This window comes from Rhinolophus sinicus, chromosome 3 (genome assembly GCF_057876585.1).
Source record: "Rhinolophus sinicus isolate RSI-liver-muscle chromosome 3, RSI-T2T, whole genome shotgun sequence".
Classification (NCBI taxonomy): Eukaryota; Metazoa; Chordata; class Mammalia; order Chiroptera; family Rhinolophidae; genus Rhinolophus; species Rhinolophus sinicus.
Window position 1 is genome coordinate 102,679,335 of NC_142503.1, and position 15,681 is coordinate 102,695,015.

The 15,681-nt window shown below is 46.2% G+C and overlaps 1 protein-coding gene across 2 annotated transcripts in view; it reads right to left on the bottom strand.

Annotated features, from left to right (window-relative positions):
• The window catches only part of PML (PML nuclear body scaffold), a 36,481-nt gene that overhangs the window by 13,167 nt on the left and 7,633 nt on the right, over positions 1-15,681 (bottom strand). For both annotated transcript variants that reach the window (XM_019735990.3, XM_019735989.3), the window contains exons 3-4: positions 5,719-6,299; positions 4,236-4,306 (exon numbers count right to left, since the gene is read on the bottom strand). In XM_019735990.3, the coding sequence (XP_019591549.3) occupies positions 4,236-4,306; positions 5,719-6,299 (652 nt within the window). The remainder of the gene's footprint in view (positions 1-4,235; positions 4,307-5,718; positions 6,300-15,681) is intronic.

The window sequence follows — 15,681 nt, forward strand, 5'->3', positions numbered from 1 at the left end:
GGAATGAAGTTCTGATACACACGGGACGAACCTCGAGCACATTATGCTAAGTGGGAAGAAGCCAGCCACTGCAGGATACATATTATGTTTCCATTTATGTGAAATATCCAGAATAGCTAGCTGCAGCTTCGTGGTTCCTGGGGCGGGGGGCAGAGGGAATGAGAAGTGACTGCTTCATGGCTACGGGGTTTCCTTTTGGGGTAATGAAAATATTCTAGAACTAGATAGGTGGGATGGTTGTACAAGATTGTGAGTGTACTAAATGTCACCTTAAAATGGTGAGTGTTCAGGCCTGCCTGGTGGCTCAGGTGGTTGGAGCTCCATGCTCCTAACAGCAAAGGCTGCCGGTACAATTCCCACATGGGCCAGTGCCAGATGGCTCAGTTGGTTGGAGTGCGGACTCTCAACCACAAGGTTGCCGGTTCGACTCCCGCAAGGGATGGTGGGCTGTGTCCCCTGCAACTCACAATGGCAACTGGACCTGGAGCTGAGCTGTGCCCTCCACAACTAAGACTGAAAGGACAACTTGGAAAAGTCCCGGAAGTATACACTGTTCTCCAATAAAGTCCTGTTCCCCTTCCCCAATAAATAAATAAATAAAATAAAACGGTGAGTTTTCTTGTGTGAATTTTATCACAATAAAAAGAAATTAAAGTTAAAAAAAGGGATAGGTACCATCCTATAATTATCACCACTCTACAGAAAAGGAAACTGAGGCACAGAGATTTCCTAAGGTCACATGCCTAGTAAGGGCCTGCACCAGGGTTTGAACACAGTGTTTCTGCAATGGAAGTTCTCTTCCTGCGCCTGCCCAAGCTTACTTTTCTTCAGTCTGTCTCCTTCACACCCCTCTCCACCATCCTTCGCTCCTGTGTGAAACTCAGCAGCTTACTGGACCATTGGCTGAAAATGAGTGAGTGACGTGGGAAGGACTCCTCTGAAGGGGCCCAGACTCGGGTCCCTGCCCCTCCTATCCTCAATCTCACCCCTTGGTGTCTAATTCCATGTGCTCTCAGTGGGTGACCATCACTCGGGAGCCTGCAGTCTGTCCACACAGTGAAGGACAGGCAGTCCAACACAGCCGGCGGGCTCTTCACGGAGCAGAGCTGAATCGCCGACTGGGAGCCAGGGGTATGCTTTCTGCCTGTGGGGGGTGGGCGTGGTCAGGCCACCCTCAGAGGGGACAGCAGCACACAGGACCCAGAGCCAGGCACAGCTCCTTTTGGCATCAGCACGCTGATGGCCTTTGGGCTCTTACTCGGTCTGCTGTAATGACTTTCTTCTTTCCTCCCTCATCCCCGGGTTTCTTTTGCTCAACTTCGTCACAAAAACGGAGGAGAGTTGTCTCTGGATCAGAGACTGGAGTCTGTCTCAGGGACGGGGAGAGAGAATGGACGATCTCTGACTCTAGGAAAGTACACAATCTCCACTGAGTGCTCTATGCCAGTGTTTTTCAAACTACACTCTGTGACCCATGAAGTAGGTCATGACCTGCATTTTTTTATATTACATAGAACACAAAGTATTAGAGTAATCCTATGTAATAAGTCTAATTTGTTTTTCAAAACTGCTGTTTTACTTAGAGGTGTGTGTGTATATAGAGGCTAGATGTAAAATATATTTTTTACAATGGGTGGCAGTCAAAAAAGCTTAAACCACCTACGATAAAACAAAAAGTGTGGGTGACAGTGTGGAGAAATTGGAACCTCTGTGCACTCTTGGTGGAAATGTAGAATAGTGCAGCCACTGTGGAACACTGAATGGCAGTTCCTCAAAAAAAACTAGAACTACAATATATACGATCCAGTAATGCCACTTGTAGGTAAACTTTATGTTAGTGTATTTTATCACCACTAAAATATGTTTTTATAAAGTTGAAAAGACCCTGCGCTCTGCCCTTTCATGTCTGGCTCTACGGACAGCTGGTATGTAAAGATTTCCCTGTGGGCCGTGGGCTGTGAACCCCCCCAGGCAGGGCGCCTCATACCCACCTCCAATGTTAATGAAGCAGGGGACACAATGAGGAAAAAAAAATCATGATGACTGATTTATAGTTGTTTTATAGCTTTACATTCGTTTTTTATTTTTTTTCATTCAAGTACTATCACATCATTACAAAAAGAGCCTATGAGATACAAAGGAGGGAAAATGCCAGAGCCCCCCACCCCCATCCCAGCAGTCCTAGCTAAGCCTGTGGGCATGTTTTGTCATCATCTCCACCGAGGCACTTGGTTGCAATGAAAGTTAACCAACAGTTTCAAGAGGGATGAGTGTTGGCACTAGAAGGCCAGCTCCTGCCTCCTAAGGTAGAGACATGAGTCCAAGAGCTGCCTTTTTCTTGGGCCAGCTGATGGTCCTGACTCTCCTGCGACAGCCAGACCATGCCTGCCTCACTCAAGCTGCCACACCTGCCCTTTGCACTCAGTGTTACCCACTTCTTTCCCCAACTCCACCCACCTGCACGTTGCCCGACCCCCCACGCCTATTATTTAAAGAACACAAGAGGCTCCGCAAAAAGAGCATTCTTCTGATGTTCCAAGTTCAAGTTGCTTAGCAGTAGATAGTGACAGGTCACCTGAAGACGGACCTGGCAAAATGCCTGGACCTTACACAGATAGTATGGGTTCTCTCGCTATTCACTAACCAGCAACTGGCACCTGAGAGACAGCTGAGATCTGTGGACCTAGATCACTTTTCACGATTATTCAATGATATCTTTGGGGACATTATTCATTCTAGCACTGTTTGTAATGCAAAACAACCTAAATATGCATCGGCAGAGAACTGGCTAAATAAAGCATGCTACATCCATTCAATGGCCCACTCACAGGTGCAAAAAGGTATCAGGAAGGAATACTTCACTGGCTAAAAAGCCTGGGGCACAATACTGCTACCTTTGTACAAAAAGAGAATGGAAAAAACAAGTATCTCTCATCATATTTACTTTAATTACATAGAGAAATTCTGTAAGGATATATAAGAATTATTATAATAAGGATAGGCATGTGGGCATCAGAACTGACAGATGGGGGACAAGGTGGGAGTGAGACATTTCTACGTTTTTATTTCTAACCATGTGATTACCTATTCAAAAATTAAATTAATTATTTGATTTTATATTTTTTTAACTTTTGAAGCAGTGTATATGGGGATGCAGTACCCAAAGCAGTTCGGTGTTGGTTCCTAGGCCCCTAGCTCACCATGTGGTCTCAGGTTAAGTCACACCCTCTCTCAGGGCCTTAGCTTCATCCTCTGAAAGAAGGAGGGGTTAGACTCTATGCTCTTTCCTAGCTCTAAAACTCTCAGATCCTCAATCCTGCCTCCTCCAGGAAGCCTCTCTTATTGCCTCAACCATCTCTCTCTATAGGCTATGCCATAGCAAGGCTAGGAAGGCTTGCCACCCTGACCACCCCACCAGAAGACCTGCTTTCCATGGAGGTCTGATCAGTCCTGGGCCCAGAAACCTGGATGAGCAGGATGGGGAGGAGACCAGGTGCCTGGGAACTGAGGAAGCTGATCCTGATGGGGAGAAACCATGCAGACAAGCAGCACAGAGGGCAAGGCATTAGGGTGCCATTGCCTTTCTACCCAAGGAAGCACTCTAAGTCAGAGCAGTCCAGAGGTGGGAATAGCTGCCTCAAGAATGAGCGAGTTTCCTGTCCCTGGAGGTATGTGCATGAAAGCTGAACAGCCACAGGTCAGGGGCACTGCAGAGGGAATGCCAACATTAGAGGGGGTATGGGCACCTTCCTGAGAAACTATGGTTGTTAGATATATGCTGGCCTTGAAATCACACCAATGGAACCCAGTCTGACTCCTGGCCCCATTCTCTATTCCTCTCCAAGAACCATGTGTAGGGGGAAAGGAGGGGAGGGTCGACATGTTGACCCCAGGAAAAGGCCCACATATCTGGGGTGGAGTGCAGAGAAGGTAGAGGTCATCAGGGGCACCTACCAGCTCCTTCACCTCCTGTCCACCTCTGGGTCGAACAGCTCTTGAACCCATCAACAGCTACTGTAGCATTTAGGAACCCAGAGTAAACCTTCCTTTACTCCCTCCCAATGAAAGCTCCAGTCCAGCCATTTGCTATCCCTTTCTCAGGCATTCTTCCTTTTCTATTACCTGCAGACCCGAGGTCAGCAAGACTCAGTTTCCTTTCTGACACAGGGTAACTCCCAACCTGCCTGACCTGCTGGACCATACTACGTCCCCTTCAGACCTCAAACCCATCTCACCAGGTCAACAGCAGAAGGGTCCCTGGGACTGCTGGCAACCTCTGGGTTGGCTCTCCTCGGTGGAGCTGCATCTGGAGAACAAAGTAGGACATAGGCAGGTCAGGGACATCCTTAGTGAGGTATCCTGGCCTGGGACAGTGGCAGAAGTGCTGCTTTTCCTGGAGACCCCTTTTCCAGGACCTCTCGCAGCACTGGAGCAGCTCCAAGGAGAGGGTGGCAGTTGGAAGGAAAGCTCCCTTCTGTGGGCATAAACCTCATCAGAGGGAGAAAGGGGTGGCATTAGAGTGCTTGCCTTTGGCTCCAAACTCCAAGGGCACCTCCCTCCATCTCCAGGCCAACACCAAAGCAAAGTGTGACAATGCTAAAGGTGTACTGCTCACTGACTTCTCCACAGATGGAGAGCCCCACGATAATCTTCTCACCCACAGCCTCGTTTTCATGAAATCTAATCTAAATCTTGTGCTTTAGAATAAAATACGTAATTCCTTTCTTTGCCACAGCCAAGGCAAGCTGTTTAAACTGTGAGGTCATTTCCTGTATATGGGTAGCATTCAGTGCCTAGCTGGAGAAGGCACAAGTCCATACCCACTCTAGGACTGTGAGCCCATGTCCATCCACTCCAAGGGCAGGAGGGAGCGAGCCCTCTATCACTGGCACCTGCCGGGGGACCTTCAGATTCTTGCCTCCCTCCGCTTCTTCACACCAGCTCTCCAGAGCTCAGATTCTAGCCTAGAGCTTTCATCAGAAAGCCATTGAAGCCTCTCACCCCAGAGGCCCTCTTGTGCACCCCCATCCCCTTGCCTCTTGGAAGCCCCCTGGCATATCCAGCTCTGTAGAGCTGCTACAACTCCTGAATTTGGACTGCAGAGCCAAGCACTGTATCATTCCCCAGCTATGTGATGTGCCCCCATCTTGTCTCCCAGTTGGACTGGACAACTTGAGATGAGGAACTGGTCTGCCATCTCCCACTTCTCAAGTGCCCAGAGCCCACAAAAGTTGGCAGTTGGTCCAGATGGCAGGCCATCCCGGGGGCAAAGGATCGCCTCCACTGAGCATAGTGTGCTTCTGGGTAAGCACCCCACCACCACAGGGGGTATTCTCAGGCGGCTTCCGCCCCAACCTCCTGGTCCAGCACCCTTCTCTGTTGCTGGACGCAAGTGGCTTAAGAAGACGTCCTGGAGTGGTTGGTCCCCCTGGGGCTAAAATGATATGGGGTCTGGTTCTCAGAGTTGTAGTTTCTTAATGTCCCCAAGTGTCAAAAGATCACAGCTAATCTATAGGGTTTCGTAAATGAATAAAGCATGTCCCCTCTGGGTGGCTGCAGCCTCAGTCAGGGCAAATTCAAGAGACAGTGAAAAAACCCGTTTCCTTTTCTGTCACGTGAAGATGATCTTTCTTGCCCTGTCTTCCCCAGCAGGCAGCATCAACGCACAAGCCCCTGCACAGTGAACAGCCCGGCCATGAGAGTGGTTTGGGTGCTCACCTGTCCTCTGGGTGATGCAAGAGATGAGGTCCTGCAGGCACCCCCTGAATTCGTCGAAGCTGTCGGTGCGCACGGCGGCCTGCAGGTCCTGGGGCTTCTCCTGCTGCAGGCGGCTGAGCGCGTCCCGTAGGAAGGTGTGCATCTCTAGCACCTCCTGGTCCGAGGCGTAGCGCTTCATCCTTTGCACCAGAGCGCTGCCCGTGTGGATGCGCTGCAGCACAGCCTCCATGTGGCCCATCTGGCCCGCAATCTCGCCGTAGTCGCGTTGGTACCGCTCGTTCACTGCCTCCAGGAGCAAGCTCTCCTGTGCCCGTGCGTGCTCTATTATTTGGCGCACACGCGCGCGGATCAGCTCCTCCGTGTCAGTACGCATGCGCGCCAGCCGGCCGATGCTGGAGTTCATCTGCGCCTGCATCGCACCGAAGGCTTGGTCCTGCTCCTGCAGCGCATGCGTCATGCTGTCCAGCTCCTCCTGCCGCTGCTGGATCTCCACGCCGATGCCGCACTTGAGGTCGCTGTGGGCGCTATCCAGAAGTGCGCATGTGCAGCACAGTGGCTTGGAGCAGCCTCGGCAGTAGATGCTGCGGACACACAGGTAGGCCTGATTAAGGGCTCTCCTGCTTTTTCCCTTTTAAATTTTTATTAAATTCCTCTTATAAAATTACAAAGCTTTGAATCATGGTATATTTCTAGGTTCGTGCTTTTCCCAATTCAGTGTTTGTGGTTAGGGTGATAGTATCCAAACTACTAATAAAACATTAGAATATAAAAAAAGTTAGTAGGGGCCGCCGGATGGCTCAGTTGGTTAGAGCAGGAGCTCTGAACGACAGGGTTGCTGCTTGGATTCACATGGGATGGGGGGCTGTGCCCCTTGCAACTAAAGATTGAAAACGGCGACTGGACTTGGAGCTGAGCTGCACCCTCCACAACTAGATTGAAGGACAACGACTTGGAGCTGATGGGCCCTGGAGAAACACACTGTTCCCCAATATGCCACAATAAAAATTTTTTAAAAATAAATAAAGAGTTCATCATAAAAAAAGATACTAAAGTAACAATGGCTAGCCTCCATTCATGAAACAACGCAATGATGTATTTTTTTAAAGTTAATCATCTCTTCCCACCACATCTGCATTTCCTTTCCCCACATCCGAAGTAACCCGGTGAGCATCCTCTTTCCACACAAACCACCTTACACAAATACCCAGATTATGAAGCCGCTTGTAGGATTCTAAGGACTTGATATTAGGTTGGTGCAAAAGTAATTGTGGTTTAATAGGTTAAAAATAATTGCAAAAACCGCAATTATTTTTGCACAACCAAATATATTTCATTCCATTTCATCCTCAGAGCCCGTTAGGAGAGAATGATTGTTATCCTCATTTCACAGATAAAGAAACAGATATTCAGAGGTTAAATAATTGGCTCAAATATCTACAGCAATTTTGAGGGGTTGATGCTTGTACTTAAAAAAATGAGATCATGCTATACCATTACTTGGTAGCTTCCATCTCTAATATAACTTTCATTCTAGATGTTGCTCTAGGTCTATTAAGTATAGATCTAATGCATCCTCTTTAATAGCTCACTATAGTTCAGATGGACCACAACTGTCATTCTCCTGTTAATGGACATGATCCTATTTATGATTTTTTTCTTTTTTCTTCCTTCCTTCCTTCCTCCCTTTATGGCCAATATGGACAATGTTTTATGCATCCGAATGCATGGATACATATAAGTTTGTTTCTACAAAATGGATTACAAAAAATAGTATTGCTAGGCCAAAGACTGTATATTTTTATTTCGTAGGTTTCAGACAATTCCATAGCACTTACTATGTGTCAGACACTATCATAAACATTTGACAAATACTAACTCATGTAATCCTAAAATCCTATGGGGTAAGAACTATCATTATGCCCATTTTAAGAATGGGGGAACTGAACAAGAGGTAAAATAACTTGCCCAAGGTTACACAATTAGTAAGTGGTAAGAGTCCAGATGCAAACTGTAGTAGGCAGAAGAACGCGCCCCTCCTCCCCCGCCCCATCCATGTACTAATTCCTGGAACCTGTGAATATGTTAGCTTACATGGCAGAAAGGGCTTTGCAGGAGTGAATACATTAAGGATCCTGAAATGGAGAGATCATGCTGGATTATCTTGGTGGACCCAATGTGCTCACAAGAGTCCTTAGAAAGGAAAGGGGGAGGCAGGAGAGTGAGAGAAGGGGGATATGATGATGGAAGCAGAGATCAGAGTGACACTATCTTGTTGGCTTGGAAGATGGAAGGGGGTCGTGAACCAAGGAATGCAGGCAGTCTCTAGAAGCTGGAAAAAGCAAGAAAATCAGTTCTCTCCAAGAGCCGTTAGAAGGAAGACAGCCCTGCTGACATCTTGATTTTAGCTCAATGAGACCCACTTCAGACTTCTGATCTCCAGAGCTATACAATAATAAATTTACATTGTTTTAAGCCCCTAAATTTGTGGTAATTTGTTACAGCAGCAATAGACAACTAATATAAAAACCCAGACAATCTGGCTCAGAGTCCATGCTCTTAACCATTGCAATGTTGCCTCTTCAAATATCACCAGAAAAAAAATTATTATTAGTTACTTCCCCAGAAATACTGTTGTAATTTACTCTCATCAGCAGCTAGGCTGGGAGAAAGGCTCTTAGCTGGGGCCATTTTGGCCTCAGTTACTGAGATCAGCTTGTCTTAGATCTGCAAACAGACAGCCTGATAGCCAACCTGATTCCAAAATCATGGCACCAGGCACTGGTCCTCAGGTTCGCCGACTCTCAACCTTCCCAAGCTACCCAAGAATGTAGTCTCAGGGCTTGGTCCTCCTGATTAAACACAGGAGACTTATTCCGGGCTAGCAGAGGCTTCCTGGAGAGCCCAGAGAGTGGGAAAAGGGACTGAGGTTTGTCACTGGGGCATGCGCTCAGCTCCTGCAGCCTCAGTCCATCTTGATCTAAGTAACAGAGAGATCCGTCACCCAGAGACGGCACCAGTGACTGAGATTAAGTGGCAGCTGGAGCAGAGAAAAGAGCCTGGCACATGTGGATCTGACCTCAGTTCTGTGTCCTTGGCAGGTCACTTTAACCTCTTTGCAACTCAATTTTCTTATCTGTAAAACAGGGACAATTCCCACCACATATGAGAGTGCTGTAGAGGATCAAATCAGAGAAGTCCTATATAAACGTCCTTAACGACTATGATTATTCTAATTGAATGAAATATTAGTGCTCACCAATGTCACTATTAGTAAGAATTGCTAAGCAATTATGAAAATAACTAATAATTTTACAGAGGGCAATTAGGCAATGTCCATCAAAATCACAAATGTATTTATTTATCCTTTGACATGGCAGTCCCCCTTCTAGGTATCTATTCTGCAGCTCTATCTCCACACGTAGGAAATGACATCTGTACAATCCAACACAGCCCATAATAGCAAAGAAGAGAAACAACCTAAGTGTCCATCACTAGGCAATGAGTTACATAAATTATGATGAACCCATACAGTGGAATACTATGCAGCTGTAAAAAATTAAGGAAGCTCTTTATATAGAAAAATCTCCATGGCAAAATGAGGATAATAATAGGATTACTAGGAGGATTAAATGAGATTTTCTATAAAGAAAAGGTTAGAACAGTGATTAGCAATGAGTATTCAATATCTGTATTATTATGATGTATAGTCTATGCGCTATAGGATGCTACCTTTTGTGTAAGAATGGAGAAAATAAGAACATATTTACATTTGGTTATATTTGAATAAAGAAATCTCCAAAGGACACATAAATTAATAACAGTAGTTATGGATGGGGCAGGGCAGAGGAGGGAGACATTTCACTGTATGCCTTTTATATTGCTTTCATGTTTGAATCTTGTGCATATACCGTGTTTCCCCGAAAATAAGACCGAGCCGGGCCATCAGCTCTAATGGTCTTTTGGAGCAAAAGTTAATATAAGACCCAGTCTTATAAGACTGGGTATATAATATAATATAATAATACCGGAGCAAAATAATTTTTGCTCCAAAAGACGCATTAGAGCTGATGGTCTGGCTATGTCTTATTTTCAGGGAAAGACTGTATTACCCATTTTTTAAATTAAAGAACAGATTACTAATAAATGTGGGCAACTATACAGGGTATAGAAATAAAGGAGTACTAGAGCCAGTAATCATTTTCCCTGCTTTGGTTGCATAGGAAAGTTGGCTTCCTTTGCTTAGGAAGAGTGCTCCAAGCTTGGAAGGGGCACACCTTGGCAGCCTGGCTAGAGAGATAGCAACATGTTCTGGGTCGACCACATCTCTGCTATTTCTAGGCCCTTCCGCCTCAAATGGGGTCTCTCTAGGGAAAGTGGTCGCTGCTTCCCGTTTGGATGGAAGTGGACAATTGGCATTAGGTCTCTGTGAGTTGGTTGACCTGAATCAGACCCCATGGGTCCAAAAGCCCCAAGCTTTCTTCCTTTTAAAAAATCATTTATTTATTTACTTATCTACTTACTTACTTATAGCACAAAATTGTTTCATGGATTTTGGACAATATGTTCAAGCCATATACTTCAATGCATTTACTTAGAATTATGTACCTTGTATCTGATTATTTACTTTTCAAGCTTGATAGATATCCTTAGAAAGTAACAGTAGTATCTTGGTTAGAGTCATTTTCACTACAATTAAGAAAATAAAATGCGTAATAGTATTTTGATTTTAGAATAACAGTATTAGTATAATACACTGACCACTAGATGGAGACAAGCTCTCCTAATTTTACCCATGATAGTTTTCTTTTTCTTTTTCTTTTTTTAATTAAAGTTTATTGGGGTGATAACGGTTAGTAAAGTTACATAGGTTTCAGGTGTACAACTCTGAACCCATGCTTTCTGATAAGACTGAGGTGTAGATCCTGAATTGGGGTGACCCATTAAGGGGCTGCCCCAGGACCAGGAACGACCTCCTTCGCCTAGGATACCTCCACTCTCATTCAGGGGACACTCACTGAACACCTACTGTGTGCTTGGCATTTTGGAGGAGGCAGAGGTGAGGCAGACACCTGCCCACAAGGAGCTTCATGACAAGAACCCAGACAACACAGGCAGAGAGAGGAGTAGCTCTGGAAAGCAAAATGACAGTTATTAGCTCCTGGAACAGTCAAATGAATAAAACTAAACACCACAAAATTAGTAAGAAATAAGTCAGCAAAATGGCTAGATTATACCAGAATTAAGAGAAGATAGCCTAGCTTAATTCTATCCCAACAAAGCAAATGAAAAGAAACGTGGAAAACAAACTTCTCATGCTCCTATTCACAAGAGCAATTTTTAAAGTACTTAAAAAAAAAAAAAAAAGAAAGAAAGAAAGAAAAGAAACTCTAGAATCCTAACAAGAAATATGTAGGCGTGATATGGAGAAAAGACAAAAACCTACTGAGAAAGTCTGAAAAACAAGGCCTTGACCAGTGCTTCCCCTGCAGCCATTGTGACACGGAACCAAGACAGATACATGGGGTGGGCCACCCTGAGCTTTCACAGTGGAGGCTGTTATTACTGTCTAAAATGGAAGCGTTTCATTACAAGCAAACTACAAAGACAGTCACCCCTTATTGTCTTAGTAATCGTTTTTGCTTAATCTTAGAGTTTTTAGGAAAATATTTTAGGATGAAGAAATATTTCTTTGAAGCTTTGCTGATCCCATTTTACTTCAGTTTCTTTGTCTTCTGTTAAAGTCAAGGGAAAGTAAATTTCAACATTGCTCAAATAGCACACTTCCTTTTAATAATTTAATTCTAAGGGAAAACATACTTTGAGTTCTAAACAAGTGACTTAGCGAATCCTTTTTTTGCAATTCAGCCCAGTTGTCAGTGGAGGACAGGCTGGACGCAGAGGCCAGCAGCAGCAGGAAAGGAGCACAGCCACATCCTGTCTGGCCCTGGTTCGCAGGAGCTCCTCCTTGGGTTAGCTCCCGGGAATGCTCTGGCCTCTGGCCTCTGGCCTCGTGGGACAGCCTAGTCTCTGGCCACACTGGAAAAGGGAAGTGTCCCATTGGAAAGGGGCAGCCCAGGAGCCAAGGGCGCAGGGAGCTTCACTTGAGGCTAGCTTCCAACTTGCTCCCCGCACTCTGGCTCTGCTTCCCTGCATCCCACACGCCTGGGATCTCTTCTCTTCTTTGCTTTCACTTGCAGTGGTGGCGGGAGATTTTTCCAAGATATACAGAGGACACAGTCCTCTTTCTTTTTGTACCAGGCCCCTTTAGGGCACACACTCCATGTTCTCAGCCCATGAGCTTTGGGGGAACCACGTGACTCAGTCTTACATCAGTCTGGGTATCCCCCAGCAGCCTCAGCAAGCCTTTCAATAACAGGAACCTGATGCAGTCAGAGACATGCTGAGACTTGGCATGGAATTCTGGGAAGCTTCTCACTCTCTCCCATTGGCTTTGAGGATGAGCGTGTGTGACCTCTGGGGCCGCTGCAATCATTTGGCCGCCAAGAGAGAGAAGCCCTTCTGTGAATGGAGCTGACTTGCAGGAGACCCACATCATAAGCAATGTATCTAATAAGGTTAGGTCAGAGGCCAGCTCCATACCTATTCCCTTACATAAGCCATTCATTTGTTTGTTGCTTAAGCCACTAATTAAAAATTTGTCACTAATTTATGCATTTGTTTTAGTTGAAACTCATACAGACAAACCTCTAAGGTCAAGGCATGGCTCAAATGTCAACTCTTACATCAAGGTTTCCCTGATCCTCCCAATTAAACCCAACTTTCCCCTCCTTAAAACCGCCCCAGCCCTTTATCTGACCGTGTCTTCCAGGATCTGTGGGTCCCTGCCACAGAGCACAGGATGTGCATACCCACAACTTATCTGTAGACAGAAACCCTCCACAGATCCAGACTTCAAAGTCAGGGATTCTTATTCCCCCAGCAACAGCGATCGAGGTGCTGGGCAGGAAATAAATGCTCAAGAAATGGTTGTTCAATGGCTGCTGGACAAACGGACGGATGTAGGTCCAGGTAGTTTAATCTTAGGAGTTAGGAATCAATGACCAAAACCATTCATTTCAAGTCTGATTGTTAAAAATTCTTCTAAAATGTCCAAGGCCTCCACCCCTGAGCAGTAACGCCCACTCTTTCCAGGTGGAGAAAGCAGAGCGTGAGGCAGGGACACTGACGGTAAACCTGATCTTGGCTTGGGTCACTTTAAATTCCTCACTTCTTTTTCCAACACAGAAGGGCACTAAGGGGGAAACATCCCTTTTATTCACATATTATTCAACCAAATTTACCTTTGAGCCTGCTCCACCTCGCCCCCATGAAAGGAAAAGCAGTTGCTCCTAGCTCTGAAACCAAGTGCCCTGGGAGAGTTCACAGAAACACTTGAAACAGGTCATTTGACTCTGCCCTAACTCCTGGCAGCAGCCTTTCTTCTACTCATGTGATGCTCCTCGCAGGCCAGCATTCGATCCCAGGGAGACTACCAATCCCAGTAAGGTGCAACTTACTAAGAACTTCATGGAGGGTACCAGGACGGCACCGGGCAGGGCCAGGACGAGCACGGCAGCTGGATACCTAGTAGGCAGGCTTTCAGAAGGGAAGGGAGCTCCTTCAAGTTTGCGCCCATGGCATCTGGCTTTCCTCCCACAGCCCTGGCCCTGAGTGGGCCCATAAGGATCTGTCTTTTCCATTGCCTCTTAGGCCAGCAGCCCTTCCCTTCCCTGCCAACACGTTTGCCATTACATGATACCTGCCTGTGCCCTGGGACCCTCCCTGGGGCTGCCCAGCATGCTTCTCCCTGACCTGTTGCCAATTACTCCAACTTCTGGTCTTGGGAATTCTTTTCCCAGTTTATGATCTCATCCCACCTGTCAAACTTGATGGATAAGTCTTTTATTTTCGCCACTCAACTAATTCAAGCTCTTTCTGGCTACAAGCTTTGAAGGCCCTGGATTAATTCCTCCACCATATCTGGCCAAGCTTCAGGTTCTGACACCCATACATGGGTCTCCGCTCCACCTGCATCCCAGACCCATATTACTCTTGGGTGGGAAGACACTCCCAGGGTACCCGTCACACATGATAGAAAGGCTGGCAGCCACCTTGACCTCCAGGTCAGGCAGGCCCTGGCAGTGTGAGACTCGGGCCTTCTCCCCACCGCTCCATCTCTGCATTCTCAGTCCTCACCCCCACCTTTACCATGGCCTCAGTTTCTCAATGGGCTCCCTTTTCCCTGGTCCAGATTCTTTGCTTCAGTTTCTGTTGGTACTTATACCCAACAGCACGGTTGTAAATCTCAAATTCTTTATGGAATGGTGTGAAATACAAATAAGCGTGCAGCCAAAGAAACAACTACTGGTCTCCCTGCTCCCAGACTTGCCCACTTCAATCACAGTAGACAGGACAGAGGGAATCCGATCATCCCACTCTCTCCTGCACACCCATCAGTGGGTTTCCAACAGGGCCCCATAAGGTACCATGCACACTGTGTTCTATAGGACATTTGCTGGTAAAACACGAGTAAACTGCATGAGAAAGAAGCAAGCCGAGAACATTCTCCGTCCCAGAAATTGTAGGAGAGTCCTAACTCCTCCAAGCCCGCCATTTCTGACCCAAGCTCACCCTTCCAGCCCCTGCCTTCATGCACACCCCTTACTTGTAGCTCCTGAAATGTAGCAGACTCGATAACGCCTCTGCCACATATGTCTATGTGACACCCTCTTGGAAGCTGCCTGTCCCAGCCAATACAGGCTGGGCAGGTGGCCTTCTCTGAGATCACTGGCTTGTGTGCCTGTCTTCCTTCTTCCTGCTGCCTTTAAACTGACGGAGTACACACCAGATGTCAGCCCTGTGGACAGGGCTACTGGCAAGGGAAAAATGTAAGCTAGAGGACAGTATGATAAGGGCAGCTGTCAAAGCACATAGTAACAATGGCAAGCAGGTTTCCTCGCGGTACTCTGCAGCCTTGATTGTTAATTGCGGAACTGGTTCCTCCACCAGACTTTGACCTCACCGAGGGCCAGGGCTGTACCTGTTCGTATTCATACCCCTATCACCTAACAGAGGATTTGCCACACAGTAGAAACGTGGGCCGAAAGAATGGACTCCACAGACTTGGTGATCAAATGACAAAGACCCCAGGTCAGACAATTCCAGGCTTGGTTCCAAGTTCAAAGCCACCTGTGGTGCTGCTCCCCAACGTGTGTCCTAAGTCACCTCAGTGTCAAACGATAAACTGGTTTATTACTGAAGAAAGTTGTAGTGATTTATGGCACTGAGGTTTTGTGCAGAAAAAACAAGTTGAAATTTTCCAGTAACTACTGGTAAATTGTGAAACAATGTGAATTAAGACTGTGCGTATGATTTTTAAACAATAGGGTCAAATTTTTTAAGCCATCTGCCATCCTCACAGGACCGGAATCCGGCCCTCTTGCTGGCTGGACCAGCCTTGCCCATTGTACCTGGGGAGAAATCCACCCCTGACTCCCACACTAGAGGTAGGACTACCTGTAAGCTACCACCATCTGGAGGAGAGACCCCATTCTCACTGCAGGGGTGGGAGGTGGAAACTGTGGTTTATGCAACTGCTGCCTGCCCATATCAACTACCAGAACTATATACAATGTAGATATCAACATTTACATGTGAGCAGACAACACAGAACCACAGGACCTATAAAGAGAATCAGCAACCAAAATGGGAACCAAACTGATTCTTGGTCCACACTAAAAACAGGTTAACATAGGAAACCTAAAACTTCCAAAAATTCTAACTTTGTTTTGCAGAGTGATTAAGAACATACCACATAGAGAAAACAAGAACAGGATGACAAGAAAAAACATCCTGAGAACATGAACTGTTTTTGGAAATAAAAATACATGATTGCTAAGAAAAACAAACTAAAACAAAATTTATCATAGGTGGTAAATAGCAGAAAGGGGTCTCCTGAAAAAA